At 43.4% G+C, this 27289-nt stretch overlaps 1 protein-coding gene across 3 annotated transcripts in view; it reads right to left on the bottom strand.

Moving 5' to 3' along the window:
- C9H1orf21 (chromosome 9 C1orf21 homolog) overlaps positions 1-27289 on the bottom strand; it is a 106055-nt gene that overhangs the window by 53882 nt on the left and 24884 nt on the right. For all 3 annotated transcript variants that reach the window (XM_021525127.3, XM_077785503.1, XM_021525128.3), the window contains exon 2: positions 8154-8359. In XM_021525127.3, the coding sequence (XP_021380802.1) occupies positions 8154-8247 (94 nt within the window). In that variant the 5' untranslated portion in view covers positions 8248-8359. The remainder of the gene's footprint in view (positions 1-8153; positions 8360-27289) is intronic.

Below are 27289 nucleotides of genomic sequence, written 5' to 3'. Positions count from 1 at the left end.
GTTTTGGAGAACTACCTACTCAAAAAACACCTTCTATGTTCACTTCCTCTATCCTATAAAAGCACCTCTGGCTGTGTATGCCAAAGACACACAAATACTTATTGGTTAGGTACCTTTTTTTCTGTATTTAACAGCTATTTCTATCAGCAGATATTTCCTAATATAGAATTAGAGCCTTAAAAATTTCAGCTTTGTGTTGCTGAAATGAATACTCACCCATGCCGCTACACGAGGCTTACCTGGGGAATTGGGAATTATTCCCCAGAGTGAGTCTTTTCCAGCCAAATTTCAGGCTTTGGGGTTTTCTCTTGGTTTCTCAGTTCCCCAAATTTGTGGCTCAGTAACAAAACACCTGGAAAATGGCTAAAGGAACACCGCAGTAACCAAAAGTATATGGCTTTTTTACCATGATTTTAACTTGCTTGCATGTACAGGTAGGCAATGAATGCCAGAGATTGTCTTTAAAAGATGAAGTGAAAAACTAAGTGTGTCTGTACCATAAAATAAACGGATTTCCTTTAGCACCAAGGCTGCCAGAAAACACATCCTGGCTCCTTTCTAGCCAGCGCCAAAGGCGGATGTATGGCCCTATTTATAGCCCACTAATGCAACTGTGAAATGCACACCCCTTGCACTTCATTTGTATGGGCTGGGACTGGACTCTCCATGGGGCTGAGCAGCTTGGAGGAAAGGTCACTCCCTAAATAACACCACGTTCCTCTGCCCACTCCAGGGACTGCAGAGACTCGGGGTCCCCTGGAGCCCTCTGGTCGCTCTCTGGGTGCTCTGATGCCCGTGGAGAGCTTGAAAAAAGGGAATCTCACATGAAAATAAGCAGCAAGGAAGTGACGACCTGCCTGTGATGAATTTCGGCTCCTAAAAAAGGGGTATCAACTGTTTCTCCACCTTGGCTCACCCTCTGTCCCTGTACTGCAAATCCCCACTCGAAGTGCCGAGTCCAACTGTGTGTGCATCACTCCAAACCCAGCACTGCAAAGACCTGGATAAAAACAGCTCCCTTCCACTAAGGAGAATGACTGTGCAGAATAATTCCCTCATCTAATACCATGACAAGGGGCTGTAAAAACAGTTCAAGAAGATTAACCACCAGAAGAAGGTCATGACAGAGTGTGAGGGCTGTCTAACTAATTTATGGATACCTGTTCTAGGTCCAGCTCTCTTTCAGGTAGGAAAACCTCAGCAACCTTTCCATGGCAAAGATCTTCTATCCATGCAGGAAAGGCGTGTCTTTTTGGGTCTTCCTGATTATTTTTTTCTAATAGGCACCAAGAAGTATCTTAAAACACTGTTGCTCTACTGCCTGGACCATTTACAGCTAAGTAATTTTTCAGCATCCAGGTATCTAAAAAGCTACTCTCCCATCATTTCTGAACTGGTTTTCTTCTCTGCTGGTTTGGTGAAAACTGACACTGAAAACCAACCTTGCCAAAAGAGACAAGGTACCTTCTTGGAGTCCACAGGAACCTTTCCACAGGCCTGGATGTCACCCCAAAGGAACACTAAATCAGTGTTTCTACACTTCCAAGGGGGGGAAAAATGGGCAAAAGAGTAGGAGAAGGGAGAACTATTTCAATCACCATCATTACACAGACCACAATTAATGGACAGCTGCTGTCAGTCCTGAGTGCATTAAGAGGCCACAACCAGCCCCTTGAGACCCCACCTGCATCACCTGCCCATGGACCCAGGAGCTGCTTCTGCTGAGACTTGGGCCTCCAGCCCTGCCAGAGCAGGTCTGCCTGTCTCTACTCCTGCCTCTGGTCCCATCTCCTGGAGGGACCTCAGCCCCACATTGTAGGTACCTTCTCTCCCATCTCTCCTCTCCCTGTCTGCAGCCTTATCTCCTGGTGCACCTCACTGCATTCCCTGGATCTGGTTCAGTGCCATGCCTGGGACTGCTCTTTTTGTAATGTTTATATATTTATATGTCTGTATTTCTGTGCTGGAGAGGGAGAAGAGCTTGTTTTTTTACTGCTCAGAGCAGCCTCTTCCGTCTTCTGCAAAAGCAGCACCTTTTCCAAGAGCTATGAGCCACTTCCATACATAAAAGGTGAAAACACAGTTTTAATTCATGTGGAAAACACTTTCTTTGCACATATTGATTGTGAATACATAACTAGACAAAACCCAAGGGTGCGGTTTGGTTTTGTTTTGATTTTCTTTAAACGCTATTGCTTCCTTATAGTAATAAAATAGTAAATTATTAACTTACCAAGAGTGTTCTCAGAATTACACGACTACATCATAAACCTAGATAACACATGCAATTTTGTTACATCTCCCACATAAACATAATCAGGGTAGGTAGGGTTTGGTTCTATTTGTTTCTCTCACTTCCTGAAGCACTTGTTTAGAACTGCTCTGTTTGCTCAGATAAGAAGCAAGCTATCAAAAAATTGCTAAACAAGGCAAGGAAAGAGAATCACAGAATGGTTTCAGTTGGAAGATTATCCCATCCCACCCCTGCCATAGGCAGGGACACCTTCCACTGTCCCAGGCTGCTCCAAGCTCCATCCAGCCTGGCCATGGACACTCGCAGGGATCCAGGGGCAGCCACAGCTTCTCTGGGCACTCTCACAGGGAAGAATTCCTTCCCAATTCCTAATCTAAATCTGCCTTCTGGCAGTTAAAAAGCACAGAGTCCAGTACAATTCTGGAAGATGCTCGTGCACTTCAACCCTCTGCTGCAATGCACTCACTCATCTGCTTAAGCTTTCAAGCACTGGAACAAGATCTACTTTACAACATGAGCTGCTGGAACCATGAACAACATGAAACCCTCCCTTCCAGTAGCTCTCGCAGAATCTGAATTTAAGCAAAGAAAATCTCTCCTTTGAAACTCACTGTGATATCTGGTTTTAAACCCCTGAGATTGAGTTTTCAGAGGATGGGTGCCTACAGGCCACTCACTTCCATGGAGCTTGGATTAAGAACAAGTGCCTGGGATTGTACCTGAAATATTTTTCATGTTTGAAAATGCCTTTTAAAAAAGCTGTAGTCTCAAAGTATGGAATTAGGAAACAGTATGGGGCTGGTCCCCTTATGCATTCGTCCCCAGAACAAGTAAGAGCTGATACTGCAGAACATACCAGGAGCTGGAGCAGTTCCTCCTGAGGTGTCCATCAGCTAACCAACACAGCCCATCAAATAAAGGTTGCCAGGCAATAAAGGCAAAGGGAAATGTGTGTTTGGGTGCAGTAAGACCTTCTGATTCCAGCACACACCCACACTTGACAGCACACAAGTTCCATTCCTTAAGCTACAGCATTCTAGACAGCTTCAGGTCACTGAGGATAGCCATGCTGTCTTCCAGAAGAAAGAAATTCTTATTTTCAATTTTAGATTTTTATTTTTCCCCTGACAATTAAGGGAGAGGGGTTAAAATGCTGTAACATTAGGAAGGTGTTATTCACTGAAAACACTTCTCAGATATTTTTCTGACTGAAAATTTTAACTGAAGACTTCCCCACTTCAAGTGGCCAGATGACCTCCAGCATTTTGTGTACCAGAACAAGATGACTTTAGAAGTTACCTCCTTTTAATTAAGGACATCTGAACAGTCTTGCTAGGCCTAGATATATATTTTGAATTGTCCTGAGCAACACCCCAAGACTGAAGTTTTCACTAAGATGATACTTCTGGCCTGTTAAGGAAAGAGTCTTCAAGGCAAACCAACCTCTACAAAGGTCTGGACACACCATTTTTGGAGATGACAATTGTTATTTAGGAAAGGTAAATCACAGTCCAAATTCCCCCTTGTTATTCTTCTTCTGCATAGAGTGGACATATTTTAAGGGTTTCAATTACTTTAGCAATTTGACATTTACTTCAAACTAAGTCAGGGTTCTGCTGTCTTTGAATGAGACAAGGAAGGAAATATCTGTCACAAAACAGGGATGAACAGAAAGGAGACAATCCCATAAAACACACAGGAATAAAGAAAACATCAACGTGAGAAAGAAAACTGCCCTAGGGTTTGTGAAGCAATCAGACACTATCACAGAATTCCAGAAGGATTGGGATTGGGTTGGGAGAGACCTTAGAGCCCATCTCTCAGAGCCCTGCCACGGGCAGGGACACCTCCCACTATCCCAGCTTGCTCCAAGCCACATCCAGCCTGCCCTCGTGCATTTATCAATTTTTCAATCTCATTACAATACTTTACTGCTGAATATTTCCTTTCCTAGCCTTCTCCCAGCTGTTCTGAGATAAACTGGTTTATAAACTATTGTGCTTTGCGTTCAGCCTTATTTAGACAGATTTAGCAACTGGGGTTGCTCTTAGTAACAGAAATCCCACCACGATATTCCCATTTTGTCAGAAAATTCTGACCTGACATGTTAACTTCCCTTTTTGCAAAGCACCCAGGAGCTCCATGGAAACATCTGGATTCAGCCTCTCAGACTAATGAACACATTCTAGAATGTTTGGTTTTTTTTTCCCCAAATCACATTACCACTTACTTTCTTACAGAAAGAATTACTTCAATAACCTCCTCCTCAAAGGAACATCCCATAATTTTTTATAAAGGCACAAATAAAATCTATCTACAAGAGATATTATTAAAACATATGCTGAAATCAACAATGCCCAAGGCTCTATCATGGCATTTTGTTCTTCATTGGTATTTACATATTATAGTTCTTATGTATTGCCCTGGAAATCAGCTTTGAAGTGGAATGATGAATAAATGAAGATTTATTATTACTATCCTTATTAGAGGGATTTTAAAGTCATTAGAGACCAACAGACATAATAATCATATTATATTCAATCTTCTCTAGAACATCTCCTTTGATAGGCCTGCTAACTCAATTATTTAAATATATATTACAGCAAAATGCAGCATGACTTCTACAGCTGGGGCAGGGTGGAAATTTTTATGTTTTGGTTTCATTTACCAGGATTTATCCTTACAGAATTCATGGGTTTCATGATGGGTTTTTTGGTTTTAAACACCAGGATTTCAAATTCACAGCGAGCACATGGCTCAGTGCATCTGCTCAGCTAAAATAAAAGGTTATAGCTGGGGAAGAAATAGGGTACTGGAGATCAATTTGAACTTGCAGTGTCTTTTAAAAGTAAAAAAAAAAAATAAATCTCCCAGAAGCCATGATCTCCCAATAAGTCAATAGTCTTGACTGCAACCAATCCCACCATGAAAGAAGAAAAAAAGATACAGAGGTTCTGAGAGAGAGCCAAAGCAGAACTGCACCACCCTGAGAAGCTCAGAAAATGCTCTCTGGATTCAATGTCAGTCAAGTAAAAACTACTCATGGGGGGAAAAAATCCAAACACTGCTCAACTGGAAAGTACAATCCTTACTATTGACTCTTTCTGCCTGCAGCTTGTCTGGGGCAGGTGCTAGAGGAAGGAAGGTGAACTGCTTCCAGTGGGGTGTAGTCACACAGCGAGGGACAATTTCCTGTCAGCCACCTCCTTCAGACCCCACTGCCTGCCCAGGGAAAGCAGCACCACCACTCTGCTCTGGTCCTTTAATCCTCTCACTGCTCTACCAAATCCCTCAGGATTTCCTCTCCTTGTGAAACATCTGAGGCAATGAGCCTCATTCATATCACAGCCATGAGGCTCATCCCTGCTTGTTCTGCACGGGCACCTGATGTCACAGTAGTCCCCAGCTGCCAACACTGCCTGTGCTCCCTGTCCATGCTCAGCACAGCTCATGCTCACTGAGATGCTCACCTGTATCCCTGTCCCTGCACAGCATGGCTCATGCTGAGATGCTCACCTGTGTCCCTGTCCATGCTCAGCATGGCTCATGCTCACTGAGATTCTCACCTGTGTTCTCTGTCCATGCTCAGCACAGCTCATGCTCACTGAGATTCTCACCTGTGTTCTCTGTCCATGCTCAGCACAGCTCATGCTCACTGAGATGCTCACCTGTGTCCCTGTCCATGCTCAGCACAGCTCATGCTCACTGAGATGCTCACCTGTGTCCCTGTCCATGCTCAGCATGGCTCATGCTCACTGAGATTCTCACCTGTGTCCCTGTCCATGCTCAGCATGGCTCATGCTCACTGAGATTCTCACCTGTATCCCTGTCCCTGCACAGCCTGGCTCATGCTCACTGAGATTCTCACCTGTGTTCTCTGTCCATGCTCAGCATGGCTCATGCTCACTGAGATTCTCAGCCACCTTCCAACCCCACTTGACTTCTGCTCCCTTTACTTTGCAGCCTCCTTCCCAAGAACTAACTTCTAACTCCCTTTCCATCACCTCCTTTTCTCCTTGTTTCCCTACCACTCACCATGGTTTAGCTCTGCCTGTTCTTACTGCAGGGAGCTTTCAATCCCTACAGGCAGCACAGATATTCTGCTCACGGCCACTGGCTGGGTGAGACACTGCTGTCCCTTCCCAAAAATAAGAAAGGAAGCATCAGGGTGCGGAGGCCCTGGCACAGGGTGCCCAGAGAAGCTGTGGCTGCCCCTGGATCCCTGAAACTATCCAAGGGCAGGCTGGATGGGGCTTAGAGCACCCTGGGACAGTGGAAGGTGTCCCAGGGTGGCACTGGATGATCTGTAAAACTCCAGCTCAATCTCCTCCTGCACCCAGCTCCTGACCTAGAAGCTGTCTTTCAACAGCAAGGGAAAAATGTGACCTCTATGGTTATCATTCAAAGAGTTAAATCAGACTCCAACTCTGCTAAGCAGGAATCAGTCATGGACTCAAGTCTTTAGGAATGACAAATCCCACACCTAAACTAAAGCATGGGCCAGAAAATGGTTAACAGCAGGTTGTACTCCTGACAGTGAAATACAGAACGATTAACAGCCCTCAAATGGATCCCAGAATACCTAAATGATACTGCTGACACCAGTCCAGCTCTATAAATGGGAGTCTTTTAAAATCCCTTCAATCTTCTTGATCCTCTGACTCAGGAAGCTACTTTAAGTTTCTTGTGTTAAAGTTATGATCATTGGCCCACAGCATGTGGCTAAGCCACCACTGAAAAAAAAAAAAAAAAAAAAAAAAAAAGACTGAGTCTCACATTTTGCCAAAAATTGTTCCCTCACTAACTATAAGCTAAAATGTAAACTCAAATTCCTTTGAGCAACTGATAAAATTTTCTGTTCGTGACAGCACTTAAAGTCTATTTTAAAGAAAAGCAACATACTGAGCTCACAATTCCAAACCCAGCATCTCCCAGGGATGAGAAAGAGGATTTAACAGTCCTGAAGTTTCTTCAACTGCTTTCTCTTGGGAAATCTTACTCTGGGATCCACTGGGAGAGCAAGCTAGCCCTCAGAAAGGCTGGAGAAAACACCAGGGAGGTTTGGTGTACTCAGTACCAGAGCATCTGTTTTAAAAATAACAATACCAAGGCGGCTTATTCATAGCTGACTTTACTTTCAGACAGATATCCAGGTATCCATGTTCAGAAATTAATTTCTGAACAGTCTTTCAGATAACTTCTGATATTTTAAAATCTGTAGTTAAAGACTTACATCTTTATCTAAAAAAACTTCGTGTATACTAACAGAATCTGGGGCAAAAAAAACCATGAAGCTGAATATGATTTTATCTCCTATCATTTTACCTCTCCTGATGCACAAGACCTGGATCACAGACCAGTCTTCACAGTGAACCAGATGTTTTCATCCCACGTTCCCAGCTTCCCAGCACCACTAAATCCCTCAGTTTCTTGTTTCATTGTACCTTCAAACCCTGTTTGCTCCAGGACTTCAGAACTGATGTTTTACTGCTTTACAGAAGTGAGGAATTACTTTTCCTACCAAAGGGATTTTTATTTTTAGGAAATGAGTCAACTATGTTGGTATCCAATGACATATAAACATATAGCAGAGACACATATATAAATACATATATAAATACATGAGGGGGTTGTGCAACTCATTGTCTTTGAACTATTCCAGGATTTGTGGAGGTAAAGACATGTAGTTCCACACATCACTTAAAATGTTATTTTTTCACTAAGGATTTTACCACTGTTTCAAGTGTCACGGTACCCTCCCCTGGATGGGCCAACTGTTCTGTCACTGTGCTATATTTTAACAGGCATTTTGCTTTGTATTTGGTGAAAGGTTGAGACTCCCTCGTACACCTTCCAGGACATTATGGTGCTGGGAGAAAGACAATCCAGCAACACTCACCCCCAAACACATCTCCGTTCTGGTAGTTCTTGCCCTTCTGAGTTTCCTCTTCGTTTTGAACAGTAGACACATGCTTGGCGGAGGCACAGCCCATAGCTTCATTCAGACAGCTCCAGCTGCACCGAACCACAGAGCATCTCTAGCAACGCCCGCTCATCCTCGCAGCAATAATCCACCTTCCTGCTCGGCTCTCACGTGCCCTTCACCTAAACACGGCCAAAGAGAGAGGAAAACATTCACACAAGGTACCCTCTACACGGCGAGCTTCAAGGAGATAAAAAGTGGAGTTTGTGAGGAGGAGCACAAGGGCACAGCCTCCATGGCCTGAGGCTGCTAAAACCATGTTCTATAAAAGATGGTACAGGCAAGTCGTGATAAAGGTACCTCCAGAGCTGTGGAACTCAAAGCCTCTTCCAGCCTGACTCTTTAATCCATGGCTTGAAGAAAGCATCATGCAGATCTGCTTCCCACCCAGCCCGCTATTCTCACAGAACGCAGAGGGTTTTGGGAGAAGAGATAAGGAACCATCAATATCTGCTCCTCCTGCTCCTTTTACCAATCTACTCATCAAGCCAGATTTCTTAAAAGCATTTTACTGATTAAGAGCTGCTAATTGCAAGTGTTTGGACAAAATAACCCCTCTAAATCAATTAAAGATCTTGTGTTCCCAGATGTGAAAGGCGATAGTCAGCTGTATTATCTTTTCTCTACGTGTTCATTATTCTACTTAATCCATAAAACCTCCATCACTCAAAAAGATAACCACCTCCATTTTAAGATGGAATAACACTCCCTGAACAGTCCAGATGTCACATAAAACAAAGGGAAAAGAAAAATCTAATCCGGAACGGTAATATTTTAGGTTAAAAAGAAATTTGAATTCATGATCTGTTTATTGCTAAATGGTTCTGCACTGGAAAAAAGCTACCTCAAAGTTTGGTGAGATGACCTGGTTTGCCTTTCCACCAGTCAAACTTTTCAGAAGAAAGAAAGCAAGAAACTCTCCCTTTTGCCAAGTTTTTTAGCTCAGCTATACATACACAATTTCTTAATTCAACCTCTGAGCATGTACCTTACAAGGCTGTGGCTCATTCTGCTCCATGCAGACAATTTAATGTGTAACACCAGACACGCGCTCTTACCTAGGACAGGGAGAGCTGGAGCGAGGTGATCTTTAAGGTCCCTTCCAACTCAAAGCATTCTGTGACACAGCAGTATCCATTCCAGCAGAAATGTATAATCCCAAGGCAAGTGGTGACTTTCCTCTCCCTGAGCACCCAGCACTGGGCAGGTCAGTGACACACCAGCACATGCTCTAGGAGGGTTCTGCTCCCACCTCCGCAGGGGTTTTCCTGCCCCTCCCCAAAGCCACAGACATGAGGATGTGGCAGCCAGGCTCAGAGCGATCCTGTTTAGCACACCATGGCTTTCACCAAGCAAGGGGAAGGACTCTGGGTGCAGAACCACCTCTAACTCCTACTCACAACCAGCTTCCCCCTTCTCTGCACAGAGCAGTGCTTCTCCTCCACTTGGCAAGGGCGTCCCAGAACATACAAAGTGTATCTGCCAACCCCTGTTCCCAGCATCCACCCCTCCCTTGTTTTATTTCAGGACATCCCCCAACATGCTCTTCTTTCTTCCTTCTCTTACACATGCACACCTGAGCCTGAATTTCTTATTGCCCCATCCTTCTCTTCCTCCTTAGACAAAGCAAATTACTCATCCCAAAACACAGGATTTTATAGAATCACAGAAAAGCTTTGAACTCATCTTGTTGCAACCTCTACCATGGGCAGGGACACCATCCTCTAGCCCAGGCTGCTCCAAGTCCCATCCAATCTGGCCCTGGACACTTCCAGGGCAGCCAATGTTTTGGGCAACAAACACCAGGCATTGTTGCTGTCAGTGGAAGGGAGTGAGCACACCCCTCTGGAGCGATTTTTTTAGCCCTATACAGTTACATAACTTTCCCCCATCCTGGAAAACATAGATTTTACAGGAGAAGTCATTATGAAGTTCCTCAGTTTTTGCAGTTCAGGGAGGGTCACAGCTGACAGTTCATCCTCTCCTCTGTTCAAGGAGCAACCTGCATTAAAGTCTTCATCTCACTGTTGGGGTCAAGCAAGGATCCAAAGGATTTAAAGCATCAGCCATGCAGTGCTTGGAGATAGGTAAAGACACTCAGGGGTGTGGGAGATGGAGGAGAAACAGCAGACTGGGAGAGGGAACTGCTGCCTGCACTGCAAATGAAACGGGGCCTTATCTTCCCAGAGAACATAAATTTGGTTAAAGACAAAAGCTTTTCATGGACCAGCTGAAACAAATGAAGGGGTAAACGTGATCAACAGTGTCCTTGATTCAGTTTTCAGAGAAAAGCAGGAGCCTCCAGGTAGACAGAGCCTGAAAGCACTGACTTCTGGTTTGAAATACAACCAGTAGTATTATTCCAGGGAAAAGGGTGTGGCCAACTATAGGAAAAGGAGCAAGAGAAGGCTTGATGTAATCCTGGAAAGGATGTGGAGGTGTTTGGGTGAGATCTGGGTAGGAGGCTGTCGTGGGGGGAATTGCTGCCTACCACAGCTCAGCACCACTGAGCACAACTCAGGCACAGAAGTACCTGTTGAATGAATTATGCTCCTGCCATATTCAATTATTTTTCCTGTTTCCTTTTCTGTCTCTCAGCAGGGACCATTTACAAAAAGGAAAACAGCTGCTCAGTAATAAAACCCAAATGTATTTCACAAAGGAGCAGTGGGTTTGGTTTAGGAAGGAGATTTTTTAATGAAGCCTTATACAGCCAGCATGCAGCACAACAAATTGCAAAATACTTAATTATTGATTAGTGCCCAGGATGGTCAGGGTCCCAGGACCACTGAGCTGCATGAACAATCAGGAGCAAGGAGATATAGAACAGGAATGCAGAAGGATAAAGCTCTTTTGGGGGAAAAAAAAGGAAGAAATATCCACTGTCAAATCTCTCCCGCAGCATTTTGGTAGCACACATCAACCTCTAAAAATATGGTCACAAATGAAAGCATGCTGTGATTAAAGGAAACAGATGGGGATACAGGAACTGGAAGTTTCACTTTTTACATGAAAGAATAGCAATCACAGCAGCACCTGAAAAAGCCATACAATTAATAGTTGGGTTATGGAGGCAAACTTCTCCTGGTGCCAATAAACTGGGCTGAGAAAGCTACTGAAAAATTACCTCCAAGGTGAGTCTAACACACTTCCAGGCATGTTCCTTGGACTGCTGTTAACATAGCACTGTGAACACAGGTAACTAAACACAATCTAAGGATAGCAGAGGATTTAATACCAAGAACAGAGTGGGAGGAAAGCAGCATTAATTTCACAGGGGATGAAATCTGGTACAGCACGATGCTCTCCAGCCTTGGGAGACCTCCCCTGCCTGAGGACCAGAGCCAGGGATGAGGTTTGGGAATCACTCAGAAGAGAGGTGCTGGTCCTCACTCAGTGGGATGCCTGGCAAAGCTTTGGGGATGTGAAACACAGCACTTCACCCAGCAGCAGAACAACACATCCGCTCCTCCTCCTCCTCCTCCCCCACTTCTGCACAAATGTAACCTTCCCTTTTGTCTTCCATGGCATTTTGGGGGCACACATATTTTCAGAAGCCAAAAATAAAAAGAAGAAGAAAACCTCAAACCATTTGCAGTTCATGTTCACCACCCACCATCACTAATTATCAAGATTTGAGAGGCAATTTGCAGGCTCCTATCTGCAAAATGCTGGTGAGAAAAATCTCTCAGGCAGATCAAAAGTGTACACCACCCCCAAATGAAATGCAGCAGGTTGAGGATTAACATCTTACAGCAGGTCAGAAGAAGACTAGAGGCACTCTCAGATGCTGTGCTTTGTACCCAGGTTTCTTCTGAGCTAAAAATGGGGGAGCTCAACTCTTAGAATAGAAAATACCTTTGGAAACCTTCAGCAATTCCTTTTTTGTTTCTTCTGAGCAATGTCTATGATGTGGTTTTTCTTTTACCAACTCTTTCAACACTTCATTAATCCACTCATTACACCCTCACCTCTTATTTCTGATGGTCAAAGGCTGCATCCTTGACAAAACACATTTTGCTTCCACAAACGCTTCATACAAATGGAGGACTTCCAGTGTTTTACAACAAATGCATGTTAATTCTTCTGTTACAACAGGTGTATTTGTTTTCATCTTTATTGCATTGAGATAACTGATCTTGCATCATCTTCAGGCTGCAGATACATTCACAAATTTCTTTCCGTGCTGACCACACAGGAAATCAGGTTAAAATTTTACAATGCTAAAGAGATCAAAGCAACAATTTCCATGCAACCATGAAAAACCCCTAAGCTAAAAAAGCCACACTGGCTTTTCCTATGGAACAACCTATTCCAGGCAGACCTTGAAGATTTAACTTACTGCTACTAATTACATTTATTTCCTATAAGAAATAGGACTGTTTGATTTCCATTTCATTTTTTTTCCCAAGAAGAAGAAAGCAGAAATGAATTCCAAGTTTGTCCTGCACTTCTCCACTGTGACATCTCTCTTTCTCAGCTACCCTCCACCACAAAAGATGGCTTTTTGGGTTTTACTCAACAGCCAAAAGGCATTTTTGGAGCCAAAAAGATATCACTTTTGCCTCTGAAGTACACCAATGGCCTAAGGAGGGAAAGAAAAAGTATTTTTAAAAAAAGTTCATATAAGGTCTCTTTCTCCTTCTTCAAATTATTCAAATTGGTATGAATAGTGCAGTTATATTGAAAATTAATCTACTGAGTTGCTAAATAAGCAGGGCTAACTGAACAGCAGAATGAGTGATGCAAACACTCTAGAGCATCATCTTCCAGTGGCACTAGGAGGAAAAGAAAAGTCAAAGTGAGTGGTGACTTCTCTTCCTTGGGAGCCATGGACAAACCATGCTGCCCTCACCCACTGGTACAAACAGCCAGCTTAACACAGGACAGCCTCTGCTCTGCTGAGGCTTGGATCACCTTTTTCATCAGCAAAATTTGCTGGTCTTATTTTCTTTTGCTTGCAGTCAGGATTTCTGCTGATCCAGTACATGGGGTTTTTGACATATTAAAGCAACAAGTGATTTCCAAATAGAAAAGCTCTCAACAGCATCGTGATACTTCCTGGGAGCATATTCTCCTTGCTCGGACTCTTAAGGAGACATACCACCAGTAAATCCATGGAAAAAGATTTCAAACATCATGGAGTAAAATAAAAAAGATGGAAGGGAAAGGGAATTGCGTGGCAGTCATCCTCTTCATTCACACAAGGTGGAGTTAAAGTAAAATCAGTGTGAAAAGCCCAGCAGCACATGAGATGTCAGTCATACAACTTGCCATTTTTCCAAAGAAAATTAATTACGTTTCATTCTGAATTTCTTTTACCATCAAAAACTTTAAGAGTAGTGATACAAATATTACCACCACCATTACAGAATGCAGTTCTAGTATTTAATAACTTTCCCCCCTTTATGAGAATTAATAGACAAAATTTTGAAGACAGATGAGATTTAATTGGCTGGCAAGACTGTAGAATATTTGCTTTAGCTTGCCCACAGAGATGACCTGTTGCAGGTGAGAACCCAAACTTTTCAAACACATTTCATCTGCACAACCTCAGCCAAACCAGTAGCAGCACCAGAGATGGCCTTTAACATAGAAGCAAGTAATACTCAGATTTCTGAAGATTCAGGACACTCATCCACAATACTTTCAGAAAAAAAACAAGAACTTTTCATAAAAAATAAGATTATATGACAATATGTAGAGAACACCTAAGTATTTCCTGCTTCTACAGCAGAGATTGCTGTGGTTTTTAGAAGGACTGACACAGAGATATTCACAAAATCACAGAATGGTTTGGGTAGGAAGGACCTTAAAGACCAAACCATCCTACCCCTACCATGACAGAAATCTTCCACTAGCCCAGGCTGCTCCAAGCCCTGTCCAGTCTGGCCTTGGACAATTCCAGGGATCCAGGGACAGCCACAGCTGCTCTGGGCACCCTGTGCCAGGGTCTACCCACCCTGACAGGGATGAATTTCTTCCCAATATCCCATCTAACCCTGCCCACTGGCAGTTTGTAGCCATTACCTTGCCCCACACTAAAAATGACTACAGTCAACACCAGATAACGAAAAACCCACCAGCAACCACCATGAGGGATCTGATTAAAAGCAACAAGACCTTTCCACTGACTTGAGGTCACTTCCTGAGTCTCCATTTTCATGAAACAAAAATCGTTTTGTGATTTATTTCTGAAGGGATTTTGAAAATGCAGAGCTGGTGGTGGCACCTCGGGCTGATGTGATGTGAGACACCAGACAGGACTACAGAAAAGCCAGGCTCCATTTTCAGTACATGGCTTTCTTGTGTATCTAAGAATAATCTCCAGCATTTACCGTAATGGGAAGGTAGCTCAAGCACCTCTAAAGTATAAAAAAAGAAAGCAATAAGCTCTCCTATTTAATTTTATTTCTGTCTTCATGGTTTAAGAGCAAGATGTGCTTTACTGAGCAGGGCACAGTAAAAGGCCCTGAGGTACAGGAACAGAGATTTATACAATACTTAATACGCTCCAAGCACAGGTCTGAGCATCATCTCCCTTTTGAAGACTCACTCCCTTTGCTCTGCCTTAATAAAATAATTTAAAGATGCAACCATTACATCTAGGCAGTCACCATCATCATGTCAAATCACACTAAAACAATTGATGCAGGAACTGCAGCCACTTCATCAACAAGACCCTCTGCTTTGGAGGAAGACCTTGAGGGATAATTACCACACTGAAAAACCAGCCTTGTTCTCCTGAGCTCCTCTCATCTTCCCACCAGGGCTGAGGGATCAATCTCCACATGACAACACTGACTCTGGCTTGGAGCTGAGCTCTTTTAAGGACTACCCCTCTCCCAGAAAAGGCAGTGGTTTACCAGGTCTCTCCTAAAAACGTGAAGCACATAGTTCCTTATTTCAACAGGAAAAGCATCAAGGACCAATACCACCCACTAGTGTGGTAGTGAATACCTGGAATTTTAAGACTTGAATGTTTAATCTTCATTTTTTGTTCTTTCACACTTTGATTTCCTTCCCAAACGACTTCTTAATCTTTCCTGTGTGCCACCATGAAGGTATAAATACCACACTGAGATGGGTCCTAATGCAATTATCTGTAATTGCACATTTGCAGGGTCCCACCGCCCTTTAGACCCACTGATTTATCATAATAGCTCTACAACAAAAAGCCCCATAGTCAGCTGATTGGTTATTCCCTAAAAAATTCTTAAAAATATCCACAAATGAGATGACAGACTCTGGCATCTCCCTCCACCTCCAGCTCCATCAATGAATGATGAATACACACACGGCAGCAATTCACCTATCTGCTCAAAAATCCAGCACAGAATTACCCCACCTCAGAAAACTGCTTTGACTCTGCCTTGAATATACACTCTCCAGTTATGCTGTGAGCTTCCAGCTTCCACCTGGAGACCTTTCCTTGCATCCTGGTAAGCTTGGCCAAACAGCATGCCTGGGCCAAATTTCTGCCCACAGAGGAAGGGGAGAGCAGCTGCAAGCTGGAGAGGGTGGCTGGATGTCCCTGGCTGTCCCTGGATGTCTCTGCACCCACACAGAGCCCACAACCCGCCCCCCCACCTCACTTCCAAGGCATTTTTCATCCAAAGAGCTACAGCAGGAGCTACTTTATGTACCACTGAGGATAAACATAGCACAGAACAACTGAGCTGTGCAGAAGCCAAGGGGCTGAGATGCTGGGGACCTGCTGCTAATGTGCCAGCAAGGAAACATTTGCCATATGCACGTCTGCTGCTGCTGCTGCTGCCATGCAATTAGGGGATAGAGCAGTTTCAAGGGGCCTCCTCTTTTGGCAGATGAGCTACAGAAATAAGAAATCTTTCTTCACTAACCTGATAACACTTAAATGACAGAATAAGTGCAGGGATGCTGCTCAAAACCACAGGAGCTGACTCATCCAGGCTGCTGAGGAGTGATCCCAGCACAGGCACCATTCCATGCACGTCTGCCTCCTCCATGGCCCAACCAGCAGCTGCAATCTTGCTAAAAATCAGCAGGTAAAAGTCAGGAGAAGAGCTAACAAAGCAGCTCACTTCAATCTCAGCTCTTCTGAACAACTGCATAGTATTTATACTGTTATTTTTTAAATTATTTTCTAACTGTAGTCCCGTGAAAATGGCACAAGCAGGAATGAAAGGGATGCACATTGCCACCTGCATTCCCAAAATGACACTACTGACCACTCCTTCCTGCTTTGCAGGATAACTCCTCAGGAGGAGAACACAGGATTTTTGGCGCTGAAGGCCACAGTGCCTGAATGTTTGTGCTGGTATGGTCTGACCCAAGAGCCCTATGCCATGAGCTATTCCATCTCATACCCTATCCCACAGGCTATCCCTGAGAATCCCCAGCTGGGAGGGCAGCTGAGAAAGCAGACTGTGCTCTGAAAGCAGCAGAGCTTCAGAAACCTCCAGCCCAGAACAGGGAGCTGGAAAAACACAGGTGAGAGAGGAACCAGGTTCTGCTCCTGTAAAACCTGTTTTGATCCATTCCCTACTTTCATCCCGCCCCCCACCATGCAGTACTCAGGCAGAGGAGCTTCTGGACATCACTGATGGAGGAAAAACATTTCCTTCAACACAGATGTAGGAGTTTAGCCCAGTCCCAGTTTTGGATACTGGCTTCCTCCTTTATTAATTTTCTTTTTTTTTTTTTTTTTTAATTTAAAAAAAATGTCTAAGAACACTGTTACAGCTCCATGGTGAGATGCTGAATGGATACATCCATAACCAAGCCTAGACATTCACAAAATAACATCTAAACCATGTTTCAGCCTATGATATAAATAAATGAGCAGCAGAGTAGCCAAAACCAATGGCAGTATTTTCAGTTCATGTTAACACAGCTATAACTCAAACACAACCAGCCAGAGCAGAACTGGATCAGTGGCACAGGCGAGGGAGGGCTGCAGATCTCTCCTCCCACTGCTGACAAGGAGCAGCCAAGACAGCAACAGACCTCACAAGGATTTAAAACACAGAAACCAGCTTCTTTTTTTAACTACCTACATCTTATTCCAGCTGGTAGCATCCTGTTTCTGTATTGTGACTTAATGTTACATTTCCCAAAAGTGACCACAATAATTTTCTGTGTATAGGGAGCTGGGCCCTCTTCTGCATTTCCTACACCTGTATAGTGCACTTCAGCTTTGAGCCACAGTTTAAGCACATGTTTAAACTCAAAAACCACCATTTAAAACCAACTGCGTATAAAGCACAACTTTCTGTTTGATGGTGTAAACTTTTTCTGGATACCACCTGAATTTATTTAAACCAAATACCATGCAGAATAGTAATGATGAAGCAATTTTGGTACCTAAAGAGGTTTAAGAACCACCCTGAGAGCATTTACACCTCACCCATGAGTCCCAGCTCAGCAAAACCCATGTAGCAAAGGGACACAGCATCCTTTTGGAAAGGTCTGTTAGATGCATGAAAACACCATGCCAGGGCTTCCTGCATGCACAGCATGGATGCAGGGACTGCAGAAGGCATTACATAATTTAAGTCATCCTTGCAAAGTGTGTGTGTGCCTTCACATCTGTGCAGGAACAGTGGAGGGTATAAACTTCTCTGTGTTGCTCACCACCAAAAACTGAAACTGGAGCTGACCTAGCAACCAGGAACCACCCAAAACTATTGTGAGTCCTGCTTCCAGCACCCTGTAGGCAGTAGATGGTTTTGAGGAGGGAGCAGAGGGTCCCATGTCAGTGCAGCTGTGGGACTGGGAAGGTTCTGGATGCAGGGAGATGAACTGCTGGCTCGTGCTCCTGCACTTGTGAAAGGTCCATCACCCAGCAGGGCAGGCTGGAGGAAATAACCCCAAAAGCACAGGACAAAGGGAGTGTTCTCCCACGCCCCCTCACAGCCACACGGCCACACCACAGTGGCATTTTCCTGCCAAATCGACACATGAATAGAAAGGGGGGAAAAGCCCAGCTGGAAACAGCCTCACAGCAGTCAAAGCAAGGAGAAAACCCATACAGAGCAGGGCAAAAATACAAATTCTGCTCAGCTGTAAGAGAGGAGAAAAAATACATTATAAATAATTGAAAAGGCTTCCAAAGACCATTGAATACAATCAGTAGGAATCAAAATGTAATAGGATTTTTTAAAGAATTGTAATGTCAGAACAATACAAATGCCTACAGGATCATAATTTATGTGAAAAACCCAGGTCAAAATAGGCCAGAGCAGTCATCCAAACGCACTAAAGCTCTGCAGATGTTCATGCAGCTTTCTCATGAAGAGAAAACTGATGGGGAGAAGAGTTGATGCAACATTGTTCAATTTGTAAGAGTGGGACAAAATAATACAAGGCCCCTGAAGAAATGAGAAATATGGATTGCAAAAGACTGAGGCAACTTTGAAAAGCAAGGACATGAGTGCACCGTCTGTTTGGCTTGAGGAGGGACAGAGCAGGGCTCTGAGAGTGTAAAGGCATCCCCCAGGCTGGCCCACACTGGGACCCTCACTCACACCTGTGAGCAGAGGACAACATCCACAGGCAAGTGAAAATCTGACCCACCAAACTGTTTTCATCATCCTGAGGACAACACTGTCTCAAAAGTAGTTCCCAAGTTCTTCCACTGTTCTCCAAGCAGATCTCCTTTTTCACAGGGCTCAGCTGAGCTGACCCTCTAGGAGTTATTTTGGATCCCTCTCCTTCTGGCCAAGAGGATTCTCCTTGCAATTACTTTATTATTCAAATGTTTAAATACTGCTCCTTTTCCAATTCAATCAGGGCCTTAGTTATGACACCATGTCACTTATTACATAATAATAATGTCACTAGGTAAGGGGCCAAGGAACATGTACTTCTCTGAACTACCCACACAGCCATCAAGAATTCACCTTCAACAGCCTTCAAGCTTTACATAATTTGGCCTGCTGATAATTTGGGCAGAAATTACATGAAAACAATCACATTTCAAAGGTGGTTATACTCAAGTGTCCAAGGCCAGGCTGGATGGGGTTCTGAGCAATGTGGTCTAGTGGAAGGTGTCCCTGATCATGGCAGGGCATGGAATATGAGCTTTAAGGTCCCTTCCAATACAAACCATTCTGGGATTCTGGGATTCAGCAGCACAGCATCAGCTCAGTACCTTTGAAAGCCTCTCTAAAAGGTTGTCAAGGTTTTATAATCTTCCCCAGGGACTTGTCTCTAAAGTTTTTTTAACCCTGTCACATTTATTAATTTGGGAAGTGATGCAGTTGCTTAAATTCCATTTATATTTTGTCCATTGTTTTGCTGTTACTTCCCTCCTTGTGTCCAGCAATGACTGGGTGCAGTAACCTGAGGTCTCCATGTCCAGCTCTGCAGGTCCAGCAGGACCATTTCCCCATTACCCTGTCCAGGGTCCGTGATTCCCCATGACAGAGACACTTGGACACAGCTGCATCCCATGTTAAAAAGCAGCTGGACACTGTCAAGCTCAAAGGCCCTTTACTCCCACATTTAGCTTTCTGCAATGAAAACAGCAGCTGCTTTCCTGAGAGTCAATTCTGCAAACCCTTAATGGGCTTTCTCTCCCTCTTCTAGGGTCAAGTGTGAGGAGGATTCCTTTTTAAAATTAGAAAAAGAGATACGTTTATGAAGGCTGAATCAAGCTGGCTCTCTTAGATACACTTTTATTATGTTAGGAAAGCAATACTGAGACTAAATTCAAAAAACATTGAAATGGATATTAAAAAGAAGGAGGGGGAAAATAAAGGAAAATGGGAGAACCAATTGTGCAATGTGCAAGGTCCTACAGACAGAGCACCTCCCTCCCAAACCCATGCCTGGGATGGTCATGGCTGTGCAAGGAGCTGTCGCTGGAAGCTGATTCAATGTTTTTTTTGCAAGAAAAACCATTTAACTGAGTCCAGTTCCCTGGAACAGCATTTAACTCAAAACAACACAACTGTAAATGCTGGTGTCATTTATAGCACCTGTAAATCATCCACTGCCAGACAACTGATAAACCCAGGCTCGGGAAAATCAGCGTCCAGAGCAATATGCACCAAAACATCATAAATCCTTCTCACTATTACAGTATTTTTCCATTCCCATGTCATAAGTGAATTCTGTGCAACTGAATTATAATACTGTAGCTGAGCACTTACCAATTATATTTTAAACAGACTATTTAAAGGTACCTTTACCCCACTGCAAAAAACATCAAGACAGCAACAGCAGAGAAGCATCCACCCCAGAAATAAAAACTGGATTATTCTGTCTTGACTTTGTTTCTCTTCAGTTGCATGTTTTATAATAAAAAATTACATGACAGAAATCCACTATTTTCTCATCTCCAGTGAATCATTTAATACATATGTCAGTGCTCATAAAAATCCCTTACTGCATCCAGGTGAAGTTGACAGCCTCAGAACTCCAAAGGCTGAATCCAGAATGCCACTGTGAGAGCTTGAAGCTAAAAAACAGCAAGGACAGAAAACTTTGTCTCTGGTTCATCAAGAACAACCAGTTTCTGTTCAAGGCCAGCCTGGACAGGGTTTGAAGCAACCTGGGCTACTGGAAAATGTACCCCACATCAGTGGGCAGAACGAGATGGGATCCTTCCCAACCCAAACTATTCCAGGATTCTATGACAGGTTCTAAAATATATTAAAATAAAAACTGAAAATTTTAAGTTTTCCCTGATCTTTTTCCTCACCTCTCCATGGCTAAAAGAGAAGCAAAGTCTAAGTATTCAGATTTACAAAAAATGCTGTTAAATTTAAAACCAAAAATCAAAAATACTCAGGACATTCTGCCCAGAAATCACTGCACTTTGCCTTCTGATAGGCAGCTTTCTGTAATGCACCACTCCCTCATCTCTTTTCTTTGCTGTGTGGTACTGAACCTTCTCTATTTGTGACACCAGCACCACCACCCTTGGAAAGGCTCTTTCAACACAGCCAGACCCAGTGCTTGGTCTCCTCTGGAGATCTGCCACAGGAGCTCACAAGGAACCCGAGCAGCATAGAAGCAGTTTTGATAAGGAATTAGATGAAATCAGCTTTGTGTTGCACCAGTATCACCCTGCCTCCTCACAGTGCATTCTGGAAGTGATGGCAGAGACCATCAAAGTCCACCAAAACACCACGGAAGGAGAGAAATGCCACGGGAAGAAGGGAAGAAGTTGCTTAGCAACTCTCTTATTCTGACAGCCAGCAGGATGAAAGAAGTTGAAAAGATAAAGGTAAAGGAATTAAACATAGAAACTTTGTCTTCTCCAAAATTCTCAGCTGACCTGAGTCACATTACTCAGATGGTTTTTGCTGGGCTAAATCAGCCTGTGCCAGCTGCACATGCAGGGCAAAAATAACAGGACTACCCAGTGAAGAAATAAAGCAGCAGAAACCCTGGGAAGGCAGACTTGATCACCATCAGCATCTACGCAAAGCAGCCACTTGGATTTCCATACACAAATGCCAACAACTTCCTCCCAGGCAGGCCAAAAAGTGAGTTTCTGAGCAAGCACCAGAGATCAAACTTGAAATACAGCCAAGATGCCAGACCAGGCCCAGCCAGCAGCAGCTGGAATGGAGGCTGTAACCCCAACAGCTCAGTTAATCCTCTCATTTTAGGCCACAAAAAGATCCTGTAGAGGCATCTGAGTTCCAAGAACAAATGATCACGTTAAGTTAAAATGTGACAGGAGGAATGATGTGGGATCCCAGGGCTTAAAGCTGGGCTTTCCAGCAGCTTCAGCCTGGGCAACACACAGATCCCCCAGCTGAGACCCAACAGAACAAGGGAGTTACTTGATGCAATGAGTGTTTCTGTAGATACAGTGGTTTAAAAATAAAAGTATTGATTTTTGCTGTTGTTGACACAGAAGATCCATCTGCATGTAACTAGTGCATTTCAGTATATAACATAACTGATAAAAGTGTAATGGAACATTAATCTTAATTTAGGTTTTAAGTGCTTTATGGGGGGGAGGAGAGAAGGATCTGATTTTATGTAAGCCAAAGTACGGCCTCAGAGAGAGACATTAACAGATTTTTTATCAGTGTATAAAACCCAAGACCGGTATTTCAGAGCACAGCAGACTTATTCATAAGGAGTAGGTAATCCAATTTTACATGATAAAATCCCAAACTTTTGTATTTTCACCATGGCACTTAGCTTCCCTCAATGGTTTGAGAGTGCAAAGCCAGCCCAGGCTGGCAATTTCCCCCTGAGCCCCCAGGATTTCTTTCTCTCCCTGCAAGCTGCCACACACCCTCACAGAATACCAATGACATGGGATGGGACAACTGGGAACCAAACCCAGGGGCTCCTGGGGAACAGGCCAGCACAGTGCAGCAATAAAAATCTGTTCATTTTAGCAAATCAAACTAAAGGCATGAGGTAAATACATTGCCTTGGTCCCTTCTCACTGCACAGGGAGGCATTAATGGGTGCATTACAGGCAGAACTTGAGGTGCATGGTGTGCCCCTGACACTTCTCTGCTTCCCACTTAGCAAGAACATGGTTGACTGGTTGATATAAAGCCATAAATTATTGATTTTACTCACAATTTACAATATTCCATTTCCCATCCAAGTCAGCTAGAGTGGGAAACACTCTGGAAAGATATTGAAAATTATAGATTGATCAGCCTTAGAAGTTGCTTGAAATCAGAATTAATTAATGAATTAATGAACTAGAGGAAGATGTTAAACCAAGAAATTTTAAGCTTCAGTCAGAGAAGTCAGTGTGCTTGGTGTTTTGGGATAAAGAAAATGTTATGTTACTTGAATGTTCAAAAACCAGAGCCAGTGACTTGAAGGAGCTTCATTGGAGACATCTGGGAAGTGGCTTGGAAGGAACCCCAGAGTGTTACCTGGCCTGCCAGAGGGAAAAGAAGAGGGAAATCTTCACAAGAACAAGTTCACTCTCAAGAGGTTTCACCGAATGTCAGCATAATCAAAGACCTCCCCTGAGCCAGAGCCTAACCTGGGCCTGGGGATGGTCCTGTGACCTCCCTAGTCCTCATTAATCCCACCCCAGTCACACAGCAATCATCTTCAGTGACAAAAAACACCCCAAAACCCCACAGCACCATTCAAACCTGAATACAGATATGGGCTAAAACACATTTCCTGCAAGGAGTGGCCAAGGAAGAGCTACACTTGATGGGTGGCACTAAAGTGCAAATTCATCAACACTAGAGAAAATGGCAAAATCCTAAGGGGCCAGAGAACAGCCAGATAATTAAGCTGCCTGAACTTGAAATAAACTTATCTTGACAAGCACAAGGTAACACAGATTAGAAGGAATAATGTGCAACTGTGATGTAGGCTTTACCATTGACAACTAATGACAATGTATCATTGGGATTCAGAAAGCTCAGTGAAAACCTGACAAAAAACAAGTCACACAGCTAGATTAGCACTCTGATATTTTATTTCTTGCCTTCATTTCATTATTAACCATAGGATAGTCTGAATACTGAGTTAAAATACCTTTTAAAAACTACATCAAAACATTTATACTGATTTGTATAGCAAGCTGAGCTGTAACAGATACATTTTAGTTTGGTGATCAGGATTATATCTCACAATCATCCTCACACAGACTTTGTTTATGCACATCAACAGGCAACTGGTCTCACCAGCAGAAGGCTTCACCCTGATAGACTGTAATTCAGTAGATCTCACACAAATTCTAAGAAGCCCTCTTGAAGGCACAGCACCATTTCACAGCAAGTTCTAGTCACAGAAAACACTCTGGAGAGGTGTCAGGATGTGGCATCATAACATGCCAGGCAGTTCTTGCAGATTATGCCTGTCTCACACAATCTCTGGTGAAAGCCCCATGAGCCCCTCGCTGCTGGGACTCTATTAGCAAACCCATGAGCTGCAGCTCTTCTTCCCTAATTCCCACCAACCAGGGGATGTTGTTTACCCAGATTAAATTTTCATGCTCAGCATGAGAGACTCCATATGCACCCCCCAATGGCTTCCCTAGGAGGGAGGCATTTGTATTCCTGAGCAGCATCCCAGTCAGCTTATGCTCCCCGACAGCTCCTTGCCAACAGCCCTTCATTAAGTCTTCAACTCAGCCCTAAGCATCCCCTTCCATGAGCTGCCCTGTCAATGGATGTTTTCCCTCTAAAGAAGCATCGTATTTTCTACAAGGAGGCTCAGTCAAAACAGCAGAGCAAGGAGAGCTGAAAAACAATCCTGACTGGCACATTTCCTCCCACTTCCCCAGACTGAGGGCAATGCACTCTTCCCACTTGGATCATTTCCTGTTGGTCCCACACACCGAGTCCGTACATTTTCACTCATCTCACAGCAAGAGTTACTTGAATTTCCTTTTTTCAAGGAGTATTTTTGTCACAGAGCAGCTGGGGCTGCCATAATATATTTTTGGACTGCTTTTTTAGCCTAGAAAACCTCTGGAGTAAAACCCTACTGAGATTTTTTTCTTTTTTTTTTTCCTCCTTAGACATTTTATGAAAGTTCATTAGACGTTTCAAACAAATTACTGCTGGGAAGTAAAAAGAGAAAAGCCCAGCCACCTTTAGCTCCTCCAGATAGCCTGTTGGTTCAGAGAGCAAAATTTGTATTTTCCAACTCCCCAGGGTAAACGAGGCAAATCTGGGTCAAGTCATGAATGAGCAAGTGAGCAGAAGCTGTGGGCACCTCTGAGTATGTGTTCCTGTTCTCCCTACACCTTCCCCCTCTGGCATGGAAACGTCACAAAGGTGCACATGCCTATACAAATATGTATAAAAAGTATGTGTACACACACACATATATAAAAAATATGTGTGTGTATAGCCTATAAAGGCAAACAAAGCATCTAGAAGGCACCAAGATGCACATCTTTGCATTTCAAAACCAAGATTCCTAAAAATGCCAGTCCTTACCTCCTCCTCCCCTCTCCTCCCATGGTGCCAGGCTCTCTCAGCTCAAACAGATTTAAGAGCACTTTGTGCCAGACCTTCTGCCAACTGGTTTCCAGGGCAGAAAACATCTCTCATTCTCTTAAACATCAAAATTGCTTTCCAGAGGGGCTGCAAGGCAAGCTTAAAAAACAACTTTCCGGTTAATTATCCCAACACTGGTTTTTAAAACATTTTCCAAAACCATTGCAAATACTTCCCCTGATTATAAAAGCTGTATTTGTTTATTGCCTTTAACCTAAACTTCAAGTGGTGTTGATTAACATTAATCCAAATGAGATCTCCCCCTCTAAAGAAGAACACTGTATGGACCTCCTAAATTAAAGCAGTATATTCTGTGACTGTGCAGCTCTCCTGCAAGAAGCTGGGAAGAGCTGCCTGCAGGAGAGGAAGGATGGGGTGGGGAGGAAGGGCCCATAACCCCTGTGACACGTCCATGTCAAGCTTCCCAAGCCAAGGCACTCCCAACAACTCCAGATGAATTTCTAGTAATCCTGGGAACCTTCATTTCTGATAGAAACAGCCCCAGCTTTCAGATTTATGTAATTTCTCCTCGATGCCAAGCAACAGCCAGCAGCCTCAGCTGAGCTCTGATGGTTCAGGTTAAGAATAAGCCGTGAAATCACAGCACAGTTCCAGATGCCAGGCAAAGAAATGGCTGCACCCTGCTGGGGCTCTGCTCTCCATGGCTTCCCAAACATGAGATGACAAATATAAAGGATTGCTAAGACTTTCAGTGCCTGGCTGAGCAGCAGATTCACAGGACAAAGCAAAGTGTCTTGCAACAGAGCAAACAGCTTTGGTTGCAACAATAATAATAATACAGGTTTTAATTAAAATACAGCTCTCCAGGAGGATCAGCTTAGTAGCTGCTATGAAAGTACATCACTTGGAAATTGTTTTGTTCAGGGTGGGTTTGGGGTTTTTCACTAAAAACAATGCAATTGTTATGCACTGACAATATTCTTATTATGCAAAACAAAGCTTTTCACGCTGTACACCACTACTAAAAACTTGAAAGTAGGAGACAAGGACGAAGTACAAATGTTGACAAACCTACACTAAAGAACACTGTCAGAAACCTTCAGATACTAATATCTTCCTTTCTTAATTGTAGGCTTCTATTGTTAGAGCTTCACACTATGGTGATGGGAAACAAAACACACAAAAAATAAAATATTTTTTTTTAATTGCTCATGCCATTCATAAACATGATCTGTCCTATCCCCTGCAGAAGACAAACCAAGAGACAGATAATTCTATCAAAACAGCAGGAGAATGGTACAACTTTAAATTATAAAAAAAAAGTACTAAAAGTCTCCTGCTTGTTTGTTTTACCCCTGCTTTAAATTTTGCTCTCATTTGCTGAGGAGAATCTTGTTTTTTTGCTTTAGATAACAAAAGCACACTTGGGAGTTTGATAGGATGCTGTCACATGACCTCTCTCTACACCCAAAAATATTTGTCTCTGAGTACACATATTTTATAACCTTGAATTCCTTTGCTTTAGTTGCTGCCAAAAACAGCCCTTCCAAAAAATGATGAAATATTCACCAAGGGCTTCCCTGATTTGTACCTGCAGCTGCTCAGGCTGTAAGGCCCTGCTAGAGGTGAATTATTTACAAAATTGGGTTTTAACAACCACAGCTGTCAAAAGGACTTGTCTCATTTCACCAGGCACAGCACCAGTGAGTGTCTGACAAAGGATGCTGATCTGGGGGTGGGCAGTAAAAATGAAGAGTGACTGTACCACTGAATGAGACCAAATTAAAACTCCTGTGTAACCAAACCTACCTGGCTTATCCCTCACACAGTCCTCCAGGAGGAAGGAGTCAGCCTGGCATGGCAGCACAGCTGACCACTTCCATGCTGCTCCTGAAGCTCTGGAAGGACTCAAGACAACACCACACAATGGTTTTGACAATCCTTTGAGACAGTTCCCATTCTTTATTTGAGCATTTCTTTAGCCTGATGCTATTTCATTGTTAAGGTTTAAATTTATAACATTCTGGCCTGAGAGAAGCCACAGTTCACCCAGACAGCTGAACCCTGACTCCACTAAACAGGATTCCTTCACTGCTCAGGACTGTCACCAGAAGAGATGCTACAAGCACATTACAGCATTTATACTGT

This window comes from Lonchura striata, chromosome 9 (genome assembly GCF_046129695.1).
Source record: "Lonchura striata isolate bLonStr1 chromosome 9, bLonStr1.mat, whole genome shotgun sequence".
NCBI classification, from domain to species: Eukaryota; Metazoa; Chordata; class Aves; order Passeriformes; family Estrildidae; genus Lonchura; species Lonchura striata.
This window is presented reverse-complemented; position numbering and strand designations above follow the sequence as displayed.